Genomic DNA, 17427 nt, shown 5'->3' with positions numbered 1-17427 from the left:
CCTCACTTCTTCAAGCTAGCTTTAGCACTATGTATGCTTCCGCCTCGTGTCCGCCCTCCAGAGATGACATGGATTTCTGTGAGCCTGTCTTTCACTGATCTTCTGTTACCGTTTTCATCTTCTCCGGATGGGGACTTCCGGTCGACCCTCGCTTGGTACTGGTGAAGTAGCCTCTTCTGATGAGGTCTTCGATCCCGTCCTTGAGGTCTTTGCAGTCCTCTTTCGTGTGGCCATGGTCCCTGTGGAATTCCCATCATTTTGACTTATCCCGACCCTTATAATACATCTTTCTGGGTCTTTGCCACTTGTCATCCTTACTGTGCAATTCATATATCTGAGCCGGGGATATTGTTAAAGTGTAGTTGCGGTACTTATCAGCTCGCCCTTCGTGGCCTTTCTTCACGGAATTATTTTCCTCCCTCCTACTGGAGTTATCTGGCTTTATGTCCTTCCGGTACTTATCGTCTTTGCGTTCTTTCTCCTTATCTTTTTCCTCTGATGTCGGCCTTTTAGCGTTTGCTGCTTTGTCAAACTCCTCCCCTTGGATGAAGTCATTTGCCTTGCCTAAGACCTCCGTTAGGCTTGTCAGCTTTTTACGACCCAAATAGCTCCTGAAGGGGGTTCCCTCCTTTAAACCCGTCATGAGGGCTAAGACTACTACTTCATGTTGCAGGGTGGGGATAGTGACGGCTCTTGCATTGAAACGCCCTACATAGTCCCTTAGACTTTCCTTTTCACCCTGCTTGATTGACATCAGCTCGCCGGTAGGCTTCTCCCGGCATTTGTTATTGACAAAATGCGTGACAAACATGGATGTGAGCTGGCGGAAATTGAAGACCGTTGCCGGTGGTATGCTCTTAAACCATGTCAGGCCAAGCCCAACTAGCGTAGAGGGGAACACCTTACACCAGACTGAGTCAGTATCGGTGTACAGCAACATGTGTCCCTCATAGGCCGAGATATGATCTTCCGGGTCCGTCTTGCCGTCATATTTACACGTCGGCATCCTAATCTTCTCCATGGGCTCCTGGAGAATGATAGTGGAGAATGCGGAATTCCTCAAGGATACCAGTGCCCGCCGTCTGTACTCCCGTCCCTTTTGAGGGTGGGAAGACCTCTATTGGACTTCTGTCTCCTGAGCCTCCTCTTCTCCTTCTTCCCCAACCTGCTTTGTGGGCGTCTTGGAATTGGCCACCTGATCCTGGTCATTCTGGTCTCGCTCTCCCTGGCGGCCCGTCCCAGTGAACGAAGTTTTCTCACTAGGCTGTGAGCTCTGCTCAGACGTCACTTGATGGGTGGACCAGTCGGTGGGGTGTGGCTCACTATGGCCTGGAAGATTTATGATGCACTCCTGAGCTACTCCGGGGTGAACATATGCTGGAGAGTATGGAATATGTTCTCTTGGGGAGTCTTAGGAGTTCTCCTTCCTCTGTCAGTAGGTGGCCGAGTTAATCCTATGGCCGGTATCGGGATTGAGAATCCTGGTGGAGTTTTCTCAACAGGTACATTGTTTTCGTCAGTTTTCAGCATCCAAAGTGTTGATTAGGATCCATGAGGGTTGTTTTGTTTGCAAGGAATGGCTTAGACTACAAGGTATTGTTCGCCCCTCCTTCTAGCGGCAATTGTTTCGGTATGGGACAAGTTTTAGGGTACGAACCGGTAAGTCCTCTGGTAGTAAGCCGCATCTGATTCCTGCAAAAAAAAAACACGTAAACTAGCCTTGGGGGTTGATCCGAGGAACGCCCCTCCGATGCCTAAGTCAGTAATGGGTAAATCGGTAGCTCTCAAGTGGAGTATGATTGTGTTAGTCAACGCACCTCATGACTAAGATCAACGGAGTATTTATAAGGAGCCCGCCAAGGCCCGTATCCAAGTTGGACTCTACCTTTATGGGAATATTCATGGGGATATCCTTCTGGGATATGTTCTTGTCCTCTGTTGAAGTTCTATCTTTAGGCCCGTAGGCATATACAGATAAGAATGGATCAAGCCCATGCCCTTGAGAATAGGCCCAGCGAGGGATACCGTCTAGGTATCTCAATGTAACCGGTATGACGAAGTCAACGGTTCTGTAGTAGACATGTAGACCATGGTGATGCTTATCGGTCTTAATGATTCCCACTAAAATAACTCTCCAACTCCCATACAATAAGAATTATCTTCATTAGCTTAATGATTCCCACCAAAATAACTCTCTAACTCCCAACTACTAACTACCCAAAACAAATGAAATGAATTGTTCTTCATTTATTGTTCATCAAAATATGAACCCTAACCCTCGATTCATAACCTCACTCCTCAGCCATTTCAATTATTCTTCTTCTCTCTCTTCTTTTTCTCCCCTTTCTTCATCTTCTTCCGTCTCTCGAAATAAAACCACCATGCAATTCACACAACCTCTCACTGATGCTGCATTTGATGCAAAATTAAAAGAAGAAATGATTATATGTCGTGATTTGTCAAATTCGATTGAAGATGGTAGCCCTTAGACATGGAAAATGTACTAATTCGGTGAAGCTGCGAAGTGTTTAAGTGATAAATCGTTGAAGGCCTTGGAAACAGTCATGGAAAGGGTAGAAAAATCAGAACGAATTAGAAGGGCGAGTAAAAAAATTGGACTTCAACCCCCCCTCTTGGTAAGTCTCCTAACCCAAAGACTAGATATAGGGTTTACCTTCTTAAATATAGGGAAAAAGGTGCCAAAACTGTGGATGAGGAGGAAAGAGAGAAGTTTAGGGTACGAAAAACAACTTTCCTCACATTGTTTGTGCTTTGCGGGCTGAAGATGTAAAGAAAGATCCAAAAGGTAAAGGGAAGGCTTCGATTGTTGTGAATGAGAATAGGGGGAAATAGAATATTAAGGTTGAGGCTTCATTTGAGGAAGATGAGGGGTTGCCTATTGAGGTTGAATCTGATGAAGAGGAGGATAAGCAATTTGACATGTTTTTTGAAGATGATGATGTGAATCTTAAGCTTTTCAAGGTCTATGAGGAGTTAGATGTGGGGTTTGAGGATGATGGGCCAAAAATCCCCATGAGTCCCTGTCTTGAAGACGATGAAGAGATGGATCTGAATAACCATGCTTTCCTCTTGATGCGCAGAGGAACTCAGTCGAGTTCCTGAGGATTTATTTTTCACAACTTTTCTCTTTCAATTGATGCTATGATTTACAATTTATATTCATTGATAATTTTGGATTTTCAGTCCCTTGTTGTGTAAAGGTACTTGTTGTTGTTTCTGGACAATTTATATTCATTGATAACATGCTTTGTTGGGCTTATAAATCTCCATGAGTCCCATGAAAATAAGGGATCTGATTTTGCTATTGTGGCTGATGGATGTTGCTTTGTTGTTGTTTGTGGTTGCTGGCTGTGTAAACTCTTTGACTATGGTTTGATTTTATTTTCGGTTCAATAAAGTTTGTCATGTTATGCTTATAAATCCACATGAGTCCCCTGTAAATATGAGATCTGATTTTGCTATTGTGGCTGATGGATAATGCTTTGTTGTTGATTGTGGTTGTTGTTTGTATATACTCTTTGAATGTGGTTTGATTTTATTTATGTTTCAATAAAGTTTGTCATGTTGGGCTTATAAATCCCCATGAGTCCCGTGTAAGTATGAGATTTGATTTTGCTCTTAATGTTGCTAGAAAAATTAGTGGCATTTGCATGAATCCCCTGAATAATTGGCATCTGACTTTAGCTTATGGGGTTGCTGGAATACCCTATACTTGGATTGCGATTAGCTTTAGTTTGTGGTTGATGGCTCTGTGAAAACAAAACGGGGGTAGTATATCAAAATTGTAGAGTAGAAGTCCGGCGAGAAATTGAAAAAAAAATAAACATGGCAAAAAAGCTTGCACATGCGTCTAAATCAGGCGCTTGCACTAGTGGTCAGGTTCCTATGTTAGGCGCCTGACCACTGGTGCAGGCGCCTATTTTTGACGCCTGACCACTTGTGCAGGCGCCTAATTTAGACGCCTGACAACTAGTTCAGGCGCCTATTTTTGACGCCTGTGGAGAGGAATATGCGTCTAAACTAGGTGCCTATATATATTTTTAAGCAAAAAAAAATATAACATCCATATTTTCATGCATTTTAATTTAAAGTGAGCTTAATAACTATTCTAATATGCAAAATAATATTATAACTGCTCTGATATGCTAAAAATCTAAATATAACTATTAGAATATGCTAAAAATCTAGATATAATTTACATAATACATCATGTAAATTCTACATTTCTACTTGAACATAGTAAATTCTATCATGTAAATTTTACATATCATGTAAACATATTATCCTACTACATATTCAAAATTTTAAGCTTAAATGTATTAGTAATAAAAACAAAATATATTAACCATGCTTCTGCAAAAGAAATATATCAGATCATCTGATCAAGCGCCTAAGTTAGACCAGCTGGTCAGGCGACTAAATTAGGCGTCTGACGAGCTGGTCAAACGCCTGGCCAGTTTCACCAGCGAGAAAACTCACATTGTTTGTTGTGACGCAGGAGTTGATTCTTCTTGATTAGTCAACAACGGTCAATGTTGGTCAACGCCGGCAAACACATTGGTGAATGCCGGAAATCTTGAGAGAGAATGAAAGTGAATGAAGAAAGTTTGGTGGGGGGTTTGTGTAAAACACATAAAAGATGTGGGAGTTTAAATAAAGAGAAAGAGGAAAGGAGAGATGCCATGTATAAAATACAATCCATATATTTGTGTACAAAAATGCAGGACGTTAGTAAGAAATTTCAGAGTAAAACCCATATTAACAAAGGGTCAGAAAAAGGAACATGGACGAACCTGGAAGATTACAGGGGATGGTGAAACACATGCCCGCAACAAAGTGTAGGAAAGATATGCTTTCACTGAGTCAACGAAATGGAAATTTTTAGTAAATGTATGGCTGCCAGCCTGCCACCTTCCAGTAAGCCAATCATCAGATTTTTATTTTAAAAAAAAAAAATTAAAATCTCCAAGATTATTAAGCGACAACGAAGATAGAGCACATAATATAGACAGCATTATTTATTTATTTTTGTTAACAAAGAAACTTAATATTCAATCATCATAGTAAAATGTCATTACAATCCGCAAGTAAAAAATTCGAAACATAATTAGGGGGAGGGGAAATGCCTAATTACATTCGAGGTTGAAACCCAAATCATACAATTCTTCGGCATCAAGTCCTAGAATCATTAAATCTACTGGGCACCATTCGCATGATAGCTATTACCTAGCTTAATTAGCATCACCACTAGGAAATACCTTATCTAGTCTCTTTACTACATACCAGACTAGCAGTGATAAATTTTAGTTACTAGATGATCCACCAGCATCATTCTGACGAAACTGAAAATGAAGCTCTTGACCAACCCAACGATAGTGGATCTCAACAATCCCAGCAACATGTCCATGCCTTCTCATGTCATAAGGATTGACACGGAAAGTGATTGACCCAGGGCGGACATTGTCTCTCACGTACCCGATCAACCCGCTGCTTTGGTCCAGGGGAAGCCTTCGCATAAAGTTGGCATCCACCTGCTCCTGATACAAGTGACGCTCTTGATGCCTTATGATTTGCTCCGCAGAGTACATCCGCGGAGAGTTCTGAAAGTCAGTGAACTGCATGGGTGGTGGTGGCTGATTTTGTGGGCTAACTTCGACATTGTCCAACACGTAATCCACCCCAAGAGTACCTTGGCGTGATTGACCATCATCGTAATCCAACACCACGGCGTAGTCGTTATCAGAGTTGGATATAAACAAAGAGATCAAAATGTTGTATCCACCACCAGTATCTATGGCAGAATCAAAAAATTGTTGAAAATCTTCAAGGGTAGGTCTGAAAGTAAAACGTGAGCGCACGCCCATGCCACTTGGTTGTTTTCGGTTTGAAGAGCCAAGAAATTTCCAACTCATGGTGATGATTTTTTAGTGTATCTAAGGTTTCACAACGCTCACTCCTTTACTACCACCACTATATAAAGGCAAAGGCAGAGGCAGAGGCAGACTCTCGCTCATCATTCCCATGTTGTGCTTACTTTCGTTCATTTTCCATTTTCCATTTTCCTGAAACAGGCGGAGGAGCAGTTTCCATTTCGGGCTGAAGCTTTGATTACCCGTGACTCTTCTAGTCCTCCTTCCTGCTTTGGTTACCCGTGATCCAACAAGTGAGGTGCAGAGGTGGTATTACTATTACTACCCCTTCCTCTTTAGTCTTTACATCTTTGCTTTTCTACCCCCATACTCGCTCGCTCTCTCTCTCTATCCACTTTTGTTTTTTCACGCCTAATGTAACTGGTCAGTCAGCAGAGAGCATCTTGACTGAAATTTCTCATAAATTTCTCATTTTTTCAACAATTAATTAGAAAATTTGGGGGAATTTTATACATCTTTCAGCTTTCATTCGAAGGAAAATGTTCTCATTGAACAAAAATGTTATAAAGGCCTTGTTATAACGGATGTGAGAGAGAAACAAATATTGAATGCAAAAACAATAAAATCAGACAACAGATTTACGTGGTTCATCAATTTGGCTACATCCACGGCAGAGAGAGGGAGAATATTATATTATGAGAAGAAACCAGATTACAGAGAGAACAGAGTTAAAACCCTAAGATATAAATAAACTATTTATACCCCCGTTCAGAAAACGCGTTTCCGCGTTATCGGGCAGCCGCCCGATCGGCTCGGGCGACATCCGCCCTATCGGCCGGTTTTTACTTCTTCCAGACTTCGTTGCGCGCCCGATCGGGCAAGATCGCCCGAGTAGTTGTTCGGTGTCTCACCCGATCGGGCGACCAAGCTCGATGGGATCGGGCGAACTCTTTTTCACTCCAATTCTCAGTGCAGTTGCGGGCCCGATCGGGCGGTACCTCGATACCCACTTTTGACGCATTTCGTCGAACACATTCAAGGCATAACTTCCACAAATCTCCACCTTGAGTTGAATCCTCTCACAATAACCAAAAAACCAAATGCATTGATCACAATGCCCAGAATCTCCCAAACACCAGATTTGTCCCAAGAAGACAACCAGACCAGATTAGTCGCTAAGGACCCCAGAATTGCCCTAAAAGGGCAACTAACAATCACGAATATTTAGTAAGTCCAAACAATGTTGAAACTTACTCTGCGGAACCGGCTTAGTGAACATATTAGCAGGATTATCAGCAGTTCCTACCTTCTTCACCTTAATCCTTGTCTCACTCCTCAAAAAATGATATCTGACATCAATATGCTTAGTCCTCTCATGATGGACTTGATCCTTTGCCAGACATATTGCACTTAAACTGTCACAGTACACAGTTGCCTGATCATGATGTAGACCCAAATCACTGATTAAACCCTTTAACCAGATCCCCTCCTTAGCTGCTTCTGTCAGAGCCATATACTCCGCCTCAGTAGTAGACAAAGTCACAGTAGGCTGCAAAGTTGCTTTCCAACTTACCATATAACCACCAAGAGTAAACACATATCCAGTCATAGACCTTCTACCATCCACATCTCCGGCATAATCAGAATCAGAATATCCTTCAACTAAGCAGGTCATATCACCTCCATAAATGAGACCAATATCTGACGTACCTCTAAGATACCGAAAAATCCTCTTGACTGCTTTCCAATGCTCCTTACCAGGATCACCCATGAACCTACTAACCACACTAACTGCATGTGGAAGATCCGGTCTAGTGCAAACCATAGCATACATCAGACTCCCTACTGCACTAGCATACGGAACCCGACTCATGTACTCCTTCTCCTCAGCTGACTTAGGTGCAAAAGCTACAGACAAATGACTATTTGAAGCACTTGGAGTATCTATAGGTTTTGCTGTTGACATGCCAAACCTTTATCTTCTCAATGTAACCCTTTTGTGACAAGAAAAGTTTCTTCTGAATCCTTTCCCTATAAATTTCCATCCCAAAATCTTCCTTGCTGCACCCAAATCCTTCATTTCAAATTCAACACTGAGCAGTTCCTTCAATTTTTGAATGTCTGACTTGTTCCTGGCAGCTATCAACATATCATCCACATATAGCACTAAGTAGATAAAAGACCCATCTGTCAGCTTGTTATGATACACACAACAATCATATGAGCTCCTGTTGTAGCCTAACTTCATCATATAGCTATCAAACTTCTTGTACCATTGCCTTGGAGACTGCTTTAGCCTATATAAGGACTTCTTCAACTTGCAAACACTATTTTATTTTCCACGAATCTGAAAACCATCTGGTTGAGCCATATAAATCTCCTCCTCCAACTCTCCATGTAAGAAAGCTATTTTTACATCGAGCTGCTCAAGCTCAAAATCCTGATGTGCAACTATTGCTAGTAGCACCCTGATGGAAGTATGTCTGACTACAGGAGAAAAAATCTCATTATAGTCTACACCCTCCCTTTGTGTGAACCCTCTTGCAACCAATCGAGCCTTATACTTGACCCCTTCTTCAGATGTTATCCCCTCCTTTTTCTTGAAAACCCATTTACAAGTAACAAGTTTGCTCCCTGAAGGCTTAGACACAAGCTCCCAAGTCTCGTTCTTTTGAAGTAACTCCATCTCTTCCCCCATTGCAGCAAGCCAATGGGTAGACTCCGTACATGTAACTGCTTCTCTATAGGTTGATAGCTCATAGACATCCACCTCTTCAGCAACCTGCAGTGCATAAGCTACCATATCTTCAAACCCATATCTAGTTGGAGGTTTACCAAAATATGTCCTTATAGAACGTTCCCGCGCCAGGCTATGTGTTTATATATTTCCTATGTGTATTCTAAGTTACTAAGTCCAAACGTTACGTCTGAATGACCAATGAAGGCTGACTAAGCGCCTGACTACGCCCTAGAAACGTCAGAATAACGACTGAAACACATGCATGTTGCACAAAGCAAAAAACATAAGATTAAATTTGCTAAAGAACAAAAGCATAATTGTCAAAGTTATGGTCACCCCCATGGGCGACCCAAAAGCACAAATGTAAAAAGTTATTGTCACCCCCATAGGTGACCCAAAAAGTACAAAAAAAAAGAGTCACTCCCTTGAGTGACCCAAAGCAAAGTTTGATAAAGTTTAAAGAAAGGGGACATAAAGTAGAATGATTAAGCATCAGAGATCTTGCTAGCTTCCTTCTCCGACGACGCAGCAGCTGACGGAACGACGGCTGGGACCTCCTTCTCAGTCTCTCGGTCGGGCGGCACGTCCGACGCAATAAACCCGGCACAAGACGGAGCATTCTCATCCACCTTTGGTGGAGAATCCGCCGTCGCATCCAAGTCTTCCTCGTCCATCAAATCCTTCATCGACCCCATGTACTGAAGGAACAGGTCAATATCCTTTTGTGGGGTCCACGATGTCGTCTTCTTCATTAAAAACTGGTACATTAGCTTAGCCCTGACCCTAGTGGTCACCTCATCCTCAAGAAGGTCCAGCTCATTCTTCTGTGCGTCAACGTTCGCCTGGAGAGCTTTGATCTCACGACGTGAAGATTCTTCTAGCTTGGTTGCCTTCTTCCTGATCTCCTCCAACTTTTCTCCATTTTTATTTAAAGTTTCCCCCATGTCCTCTACAATTTTCTTGTAAGACTCCAATTCAGTGTCTTTGGTCTTCACGTCCAACTCGGCCCTCTCCATCCTTTGCTTCATGGTCAGGTCACCCTTTAGCAACGATGAAATCTCCCTCTTCGCCATAAGGAGATGTTGAGAGGACTATATGAAGAAGGGAGAGTGTGTGTCAGTTGGTAGTTATAAATTATTGTCGTAATAACACAGAGTCTTAAAGTGAATTGAGCAACTATACCTGGAATAAGAGCTCTAATCCATCTGACATCATACGGGGAAGAGTGTGTTCCTCTATCCTTTCCACAGCACTAGGAAAAAGAAACATGTCAGCCTCAGGCCATATGGACCTCTCCAACGACATAAAGTCGTTAGGGACGGTCATAGTGTATGACGGCCCACTCTTGTCTGGAGGGTCCAGAAAGTCAGTTTTGCGTGTCTTAGACGCAACGTCTTGTTCGTCGTCCAAGTGGACGACGATTGTTGTATCTTTCTTAGTCGATGTCGTCGACGCAGACACGGTGTCAGCAGAGGATCCCCTCTTGCGTTTACGCAGCATTTCAGCCAATGCTTGGTTGTCTTCCCCTAGGGCGCGATTGTGATGAACCTATCGATAAACGTTTTGAGTCAATAAGAATTCTGCAATCATTATACCCTAAAGCCGAAAGAAAAGGCAAACTTACCAGATGTCATGGATGAACAACTGTCTTGGGTAGCGAATAGCATTCTTCAGAACTGTCTGTCTTCTTCTTATACTTTTAGAAACTTGTTGCAGAGACTCTGAGATTCGTCGCGATGCGACAGTAACTTTCGATTAAGACCTGCAGTAGAAACGATGTAAGAATAGTGTTAACGACATGACACAAAAGGAAAAATGATTGAAATTAAACAAACCTTCAGTGTTCCAGCCGCCAATCAGGGATTTTCCAGCTTCCCCTAGCGACGATTTCTTCACAAACACATATCTGTTCTTCCAACCTCTGTCGTTTGATTGGACTCCCCCGACCAGAGGTTCTAGCCTCGCTTTTGCATGTAGGGCTATTCTATCTTTGGCTTTAACCCTAATTTCATAATATAGCAGTAAGTCGTGAAGAGTGAAGACCTCTTCTCACGACGCCGTCACTCTGTCGATGACACTTAGAATTCGCCAGACATGGGGCATAATCTGCCCAGGGCTGATCTGGTAGATCTGCATTAAGTCTCTGGCTAGGGGGTGAAAGGGAGTCTCAGGCCTATTTTGAAAGGGTACTCATAAAGCACCACCCAGGTGGTAGGGCACGTCTCTGGTAGTTCGTCCGACTCCGCAGTTTCTAATGACAGTATTGTCGGGCAAATTCCCTAAGTCTAGAAACCTTAGCATGTCTTCCTCTTACATGGTTGACAGTTCGTCCTCATTCTCACTTCTTTGCTCTACGATCTTCTCTTTACCTCTCGATTTTTCCTGGTTTTAACGAACGTCCTAATGCTACGACTACCAGGTGTCATAGGTACAATCGAGGAAGAAAGGAAAAGTGCGAATTAAAGAAATTGATGAACGGAAAATAGAAAGCTTACCTGGTACTAGAGATTGTCTTTCCGGCAGAGAGAATTATGGAAGTTATGGAAATTATCTTGTTTTAGAGAGAGAAATATTTGGTGGGTTGAAGTTTTCAACCGCCCACGGTATTTATATCTTCAAAAGTAATTATTACTTCGGGCCAACGGTTAGAATTAAACGGCTATTTAAAATAAAAAAAAACTACCTTTTCATTTGAGACCTTAATGGAACTGCTTAATGGATCCTCTTTCCTTTTTTACGTTTTTCTCGTAAGATATTTTCTATACATGTGATTTTTTCTTGATTACATTGAAGATATTTTGCCTAATTCTTCAATTTTATAACAATTGTCTCATGGTTATTGTGTTATTCCGATTCGACAATTGGGGGCAAACTGTTATGACTGATTTTTACAGGATGACGATGACATAATGACGCAGGGACCTTGACGTTAAGACGCGATGAGAAGAGTGTTATGGCTGAGATTTTCGTAGGATGACACTAACATGACGACGTGATGACGCAATGACATGATGACATCTGACATGATGACGTAGTGACTATGACATGAAGACGCAACAGAGAACACAAGGATGTAGCTGGCAACGATGCAGTAACGGTTTTGCTAAATAAGGAAGGAGCATAATGAGGCGTAAAATCAACCGTTGAGGAGCGTGGATTGTGACGTTGGAGCATAAATGAGAAACATCTCCCATGATTAAAGGACCGAAGTTAATGTAATAATTAGAGAATTTATTATGTATTCATTGAAAAAGCCAAAGAGAAAAGCAGGCATACAAAAGAGAGGGAGGGATCATGAGTCATTTTTTTAATGCAACATTGTGAGGAGCTAAGGAGAGAAATATTTTTGTAACGATTGTCACTAGCTAAGAAAGCCAGTCAACCATAGTAGATTGGTGGATCTCCATCCACCCGCGGTTTTTACCCATCTTCATTGGGGTTTTCCGCGTCACCATTTTTGTGTGTTCATCCCCTTTGATCCCCCTTTACATTCGTTCATTGCATTGTCTTAAACAAAATCTGGTTAAATCGTCCCAAACTTCAATTTCGTCGTAAGTGATAAGTTTTAGCATAAACAATTTGGCGCCCACCGTGGGGCATAACCAGACCATCTACTGTTCAAAATCCATCAAATGGGAGGAACACCTAACCTCGAGGAAATGCAGAGACAGTATGAACAAATAAGAGCACAAATGCTTGAAATGAAGCAAGCCAATGAGCGGCTAGCTACTGACTTTACGACATCGCAGGACAGAATCCAGAAATTACAAGAAGAGTTAGCATCGTCCAAAGCTTCAAAGGTCCGACGTCGCACTAATCTGAACGGCATCCCTTTCATGGGGAACCTTTCTGAGTCAAACAATGAGGAGCCCGAAAATGACGAAGAGCCCGAGGATGAAGAGCCTTTGAACAATGAAGAGAACGACCAAGACAAAGGAGAGGCGAATCTTATGGCAAAGCGCATGGTCCAGATCGAAAGGTAGAATAAACGCTTAATGAAGCTCATGTCCCACCTCCCCGGGGCTCCAACATCAGGCATCGTGGAACATCCAGACGGTTATGCAGAGTCACCATTCCTCGAAAGAATCGCGAGGGCTGTGCTTCCCAAGAAACTCAATCTGCCTACCCTCACTGCTAATAATGATGGTTCAACTGATCCAGGCGAGCATGTCGCCCAATACAAGCAGCGGATGTGGCAAGCGTCAATTCCTTGGCATTTGGTCGAGGCCTGCATGTGCAAGTCTTTTGGAGCCACGCTCACCGGTCCCGCTCTCAAATGGCTCGGATCCCTCAGGCCAGGGAGCATTGGCAATTTTTCCACCTTAGTCAACAAGTTCTATGAGAAGTTTGAAGGTAGTCGTAGCTTGGAGAAGCAGACGAGCGACCTATATGGCGTCATCCAAGGACCTAAAGAATCTGTCCGCGATTATTATAATCGCTTTAACAAAGAAATGATTAGCATTAAAGATCTTGACACTAAGACTGCTATTGAATGTTTCACGAAAGGACTAATTTTGCGATCAAAACTATACAACCGTCTGACGAAGTACCCGTGCCAAACGTTCGAGGAAGTCAAGTCACGAGCGTTGGCCCAGATGAGACTAGAAGAAGACGATGCCATCCTCAATACCATATCAACGCGTCGTGCGCCGAAGACCACCAGCGACCTAAAGGCTTTTTCCCCAAAAATAATAATTAACGAAACCACCCGTATAGTTGCTCGAATCAGGTAAACAATGTTACTGACGTAATCGAAAGTGCAGGTTCTGACGCAAAGACGGGGTCGCCAACCTTCCCGGATCTAGACTCCTATGGATTCTCCATCGATATCGGGGGCGTCGTAAATGCCTTGACCAAAATCGGAGCACCCGTCCGTTGGCCAAAGAAGAGTGACCGACCTAAGGTGCAAAAAGACCAGTCAAGGTGCCAGTTCCATCATGATCATGGTCACAAGACGGAGGAGTGCATTGCACTGCGACGTGAGGTCGCGTTCATGCTTAATAAGGGGCATATCAAAGATCTCTTGAGCGACAAAGGAAAAGCATCCTTCGAAAGAAGTCCTGCGCTGTCCATCCCTCCTGCATCACCCACGCACGTGAAGGTAATTAATTTTATCTCTGGTGGTTCTGATGTGTGTGGACTAACATATTCTGCAGCCAAAAGGCTAGCAAGAGAGGGCACCCCCTCGTCCGCTGTATTTAAATCTTGCAGGTCAGCAGAGGAACGTAAACTAGAAGCAATGGCAATAACCTTTGATGACGACGACGTCTGCGACGTGGAACACTATGACGGACTGGTCATATCCTTGATAGTTAGTAATTGCTTGTTGAAGCGAGTGCTAGTCGATGGGGGTAGCTCAGCCAATATCATATTCAAAAGTGCCCTCGAAGGTATGGGATTTTGTGATAAAGATATTACTAAGCAATCTATTGTTTTAGTAGGATTCAGTGGAGAAGCCCAACACACCGTCGGGGAGATCACATTGCCAACATTAGCCAAAGGCGTCAACTTACCAACCAGATTCAACGTCGTGGACTGCCCGTCGGCATACAACATCATTCTCGGCACTCCGTGGATACACAAGATGAAGGCCGTCCCTTCGACCTATCACCAGTCGCTGAAGTTTCCGACTAAGTGGGCGTCCAAGAAATAAAGGGCGAGCAGAAATCTGCAAGAGAATGCTATAGCTCGTCGCTCAAGCCCCCGAAGGCATCCACCTAGCAATTAATGGATGGGTCAGCGCCTGACGCGCCCAGTGAGCAGGACGTGGATGAAGTGATGCTCGATCCATCCCCCGATCATGTCGTTCGAATCGGAGCGACGCTATCGCAAGAAATACGAGGTCAGTTAATTGACTTTTTGAAAGCTAACCAAGATTGTTTTGCTTGGTCACATAAGGATATGACAGGAATCAGTCCTGACGTCATCACGCATAAACTCAATGTGGACCCCGAGCACAAGCCTGTAAAGCAAAAAGATGCAAATTCGCACCTGAAAGGAATCATGTCATCAATGACGAAGTCCAAAAACTGATCGACTCCGGAAAGGTCCGCGAGGTAAAATATCCAGATTGGCTAGCCAACGTTGTGGTCGTGAGCAAGAAGAACGAAAAAAGGAGAGTCTGCATCGACTCCACAGACTTGAATAAAGCATGTCCCAAGGATCCGTTCCCTCTCCCTCACATAGACGCAATGGTCGACGCGACAGTAGGCCACGAGCTTTTGACGTTCATGGACGCATATTCTGGGTACAACCAAATATTGGTGCATCCGGACGATTAGGAAAAGATCGCGTTTGTCACTTACAAAGGTATATACTGCTATAAGGTTATGCCTTTTGGTTTGAAAAATGCAGGTGCCACCTATCAACGATTGGTCAACCAAATGTTCAAAGACAAACTGGGCGACACCACGGAAGTATATATAGACGATATGCTCGTCAAATCCAAGCAAGCAGGCGATCACATCCAGCATTTGTTAGAGGCTTTCGACGTCCTGCGAAGGTATGGCATGAAATTGAATCCCACTAAATGTACATTTGGAGTGTCTACATGGAAGTTCTTGGGATATGTCGTTACACAACGAGGAATTGAAGCTAGCCTGGATCAAACAAAAGTTATTATCAATATTCAATCTCCGAGGAGCGTCAAAGAGGTGCAAAAGTTGACCGGTCGTGTAGTCGCACTGAATCGCTTCATATCCCGATCGTCTGAAAAATGTCATCTATTTTATGACGTCCTGAGAAAGAATAAAGGCTTTGATTGGTCGCAACAACATGAGGATGCACTACAAAAACTCAAAAGCTACTAAGCGTCGCCACCGTTGTTGTCGAAACCAAGCGTCAGGGAGACATTGCAGCTTTATCTCGCGGTAAGCAACGTGTCCGTCAGTGCCGTCCTGGCACGAGAAGCAGAAAGCCAGCAGCTCCCAATCTATTACGTCAGTAAGTCTCTGCTAAATGCGGAGACCAGGTATTCTTCATTGGAGAAACTCATTTTAGCCATAGTCGTAGTTGTTAAAAAGCTTAGGCACTACTTTGAAACACATACTGTTATCGTTATGACTAACTATCTTGTCAAGTCTGTCTTGCCACATCCCGAACTAACAGGACGCATTAGCAAGTGGGCAATAGCACTCAGTGCATACGACATCTAGTTCCGTCCAAGAACAGCTATCAAGTCACAAGCTTTGGCAGATTTTATGGCAGATTTTAGCCCAGAATTAGAAAATCTTGCAGATGATGAAGTCGCAAAGATTAACCAAGTAATCGATGAGTCTTGGACATTATTTGTTGATGGGTCTTCAAATTTTCGTGGTGCTGGTCTTGGCATTGTGCTAAAGTCGCCACAAGGGGGCAAGATAGTACGAGCCATTTGTTGTGAATTTAGAGCGACGAATAATGAAGCTGAATACGAAGCGCTCATAGCGGGAATGACGTTAGCAGAAGACATGGGAGCAAAAGCGTTAAAAGTCTTCAGCGATTCATTGCTGATAATCAGCCAAGTCAATGGTGAATTCGCGGCAAAAGACTCTAAAATGGCCAGGTACTTAGCTCAGCGTAAGAGTAAAGTGTTTAATTCGTTTGACATTTTGCAGATACCAAGGGACCAGAATACGCAGGCGGATGCATTGGCCAACCTCGGATCCTCTCTAAGGGACATTTCGTTTACTTCCGTCCCTATAGTTCACCTGGCAAGCCCCGCAGTCGCTAAGACCGAACAGCCTCAAGGCACCCAAAAGGTCGTTGGCAGTATAGGTGATCTCGTGGCTTCAAGCGACCCTGACGTTGAGGAGGTAAGTATCAGTTGGACAAAACCGCTTTATGATTATCTTGCTAACGACGTGCTTCCAGCAGACAAGGCAGAGGCGCGCAAGATCCGGTTCAAAGCATCCCGGTACGTGCTCATCCAAGGAGTACTATTCAAGAAATCTGCTGTAGGGCCCTACCTGCGTTGCTTGGAAAAAGATCAGTGGGGGCAAGTCCTAGAGGACATGCATGAAGAGATATGCGGAAATCACTCGGGTGGACGTAGCTTGTCCAATCGAACGTTGCGCATGGGATACTATTGGCCCTCAATGAAGAAAGACGCAACAAGGTATGTGGCTAAGTGCGACAGCTGTCAACGACACGCAGGTATGACGCATAGACCTTGCGAAATCTTGCACCCTACTTTAACACCTTGGCTTTTCATGAAATGGGGTATGGACATAGTTGGCAAGTTACCTCCAGCCCCAGGCCAGAAGGTCTTTATGTTGGCACTAACCGATTGTTTTTCTAAGTGGATAGAAGCAGGTTCTTTCCAACAGGTACGTGACAAGGAAGTAATCTGTTTTATACTTCCTCCGTTTCTTTTTACTTGCAACGGTTTGACTTTTACACTATTCACCAACTCTACTTAGTTTATATTTGGTGATTTATAGTTAAGGAAAAACATATGTATGTGGGATCTTGTTAGATTCGTCTGATTGTATATTTTCCGAATATATACTTTTTATAATTTTTATTTATCGGTAATTAAACTTATTGATGGTTGAAATTATGCATTGGCAAGCGTGAAAGTCAAACTATTGCAAGTAAAAAGAAACAGAGGAAGTATATACTAACATTATATGCAGGTTTGGTATCCCGTCTGAAATAATATGCGACAATGGGTCGCAGTTTATTAGCAATGAGACAAGGCGTTTCTGTGACGAATGGAACATAACATTGTTAACGTCAACGCCAAGATACCCGCAAGCCAACGGACAAGCAGAGTCTTGTAATAAGACGATCATTGACACCTTGAAGAAACGACTC

General features: G+C 43.3%; 1 protein-coding gene across 1 annotated transcript; it reads right to left on the bottom strand.

Annotated features, from left to right (window-relative positions):
• Window positions 1-253: 253 nt before the first annotated feature.
• Window positions 254-1021, bottom strand: LOC125493641 (uncharacterized). The gene has a single exon (XM_048637117.1). It carries the CDS (start codon window positions 1019-1021, stop codon window positions 254-256), a length of 768 nt encoding a protein of 255 aa, XP_048493074.1.
• Between the last annotated feature and the right edge of the window lie 16406 nt (window positions 1022-17427).

Source organism: Beta vulgaris, chromosome 9 (assembly GCF_026745355.1).
Source record: "Beta vulgaris subsp. vulgaris cultivar EL10 chromosome 9, EL10.2, whole genome shotgun sequence".
NCBI classification, from domain to species: Eukaryota; Viridiplantae; Streptophyta; class Magnoliopsida; order Caryophyllales; family Amaranthaceae; genus Beta; species Beta vulgaris.
Note: the sequence above shows the minus strand (reverse complement) of the source record. Positions and strands in the feature narration are given on the sequence as shown.

Coding starts and splice junctions, on each gene's coding strand:
- LOC125493641 (XM_048637117.1), bottom strand. CDS start 1,021: ATGGAGAAGATTAGGATGCCGACGTGTAAATATGACGGCAAGACGGAC.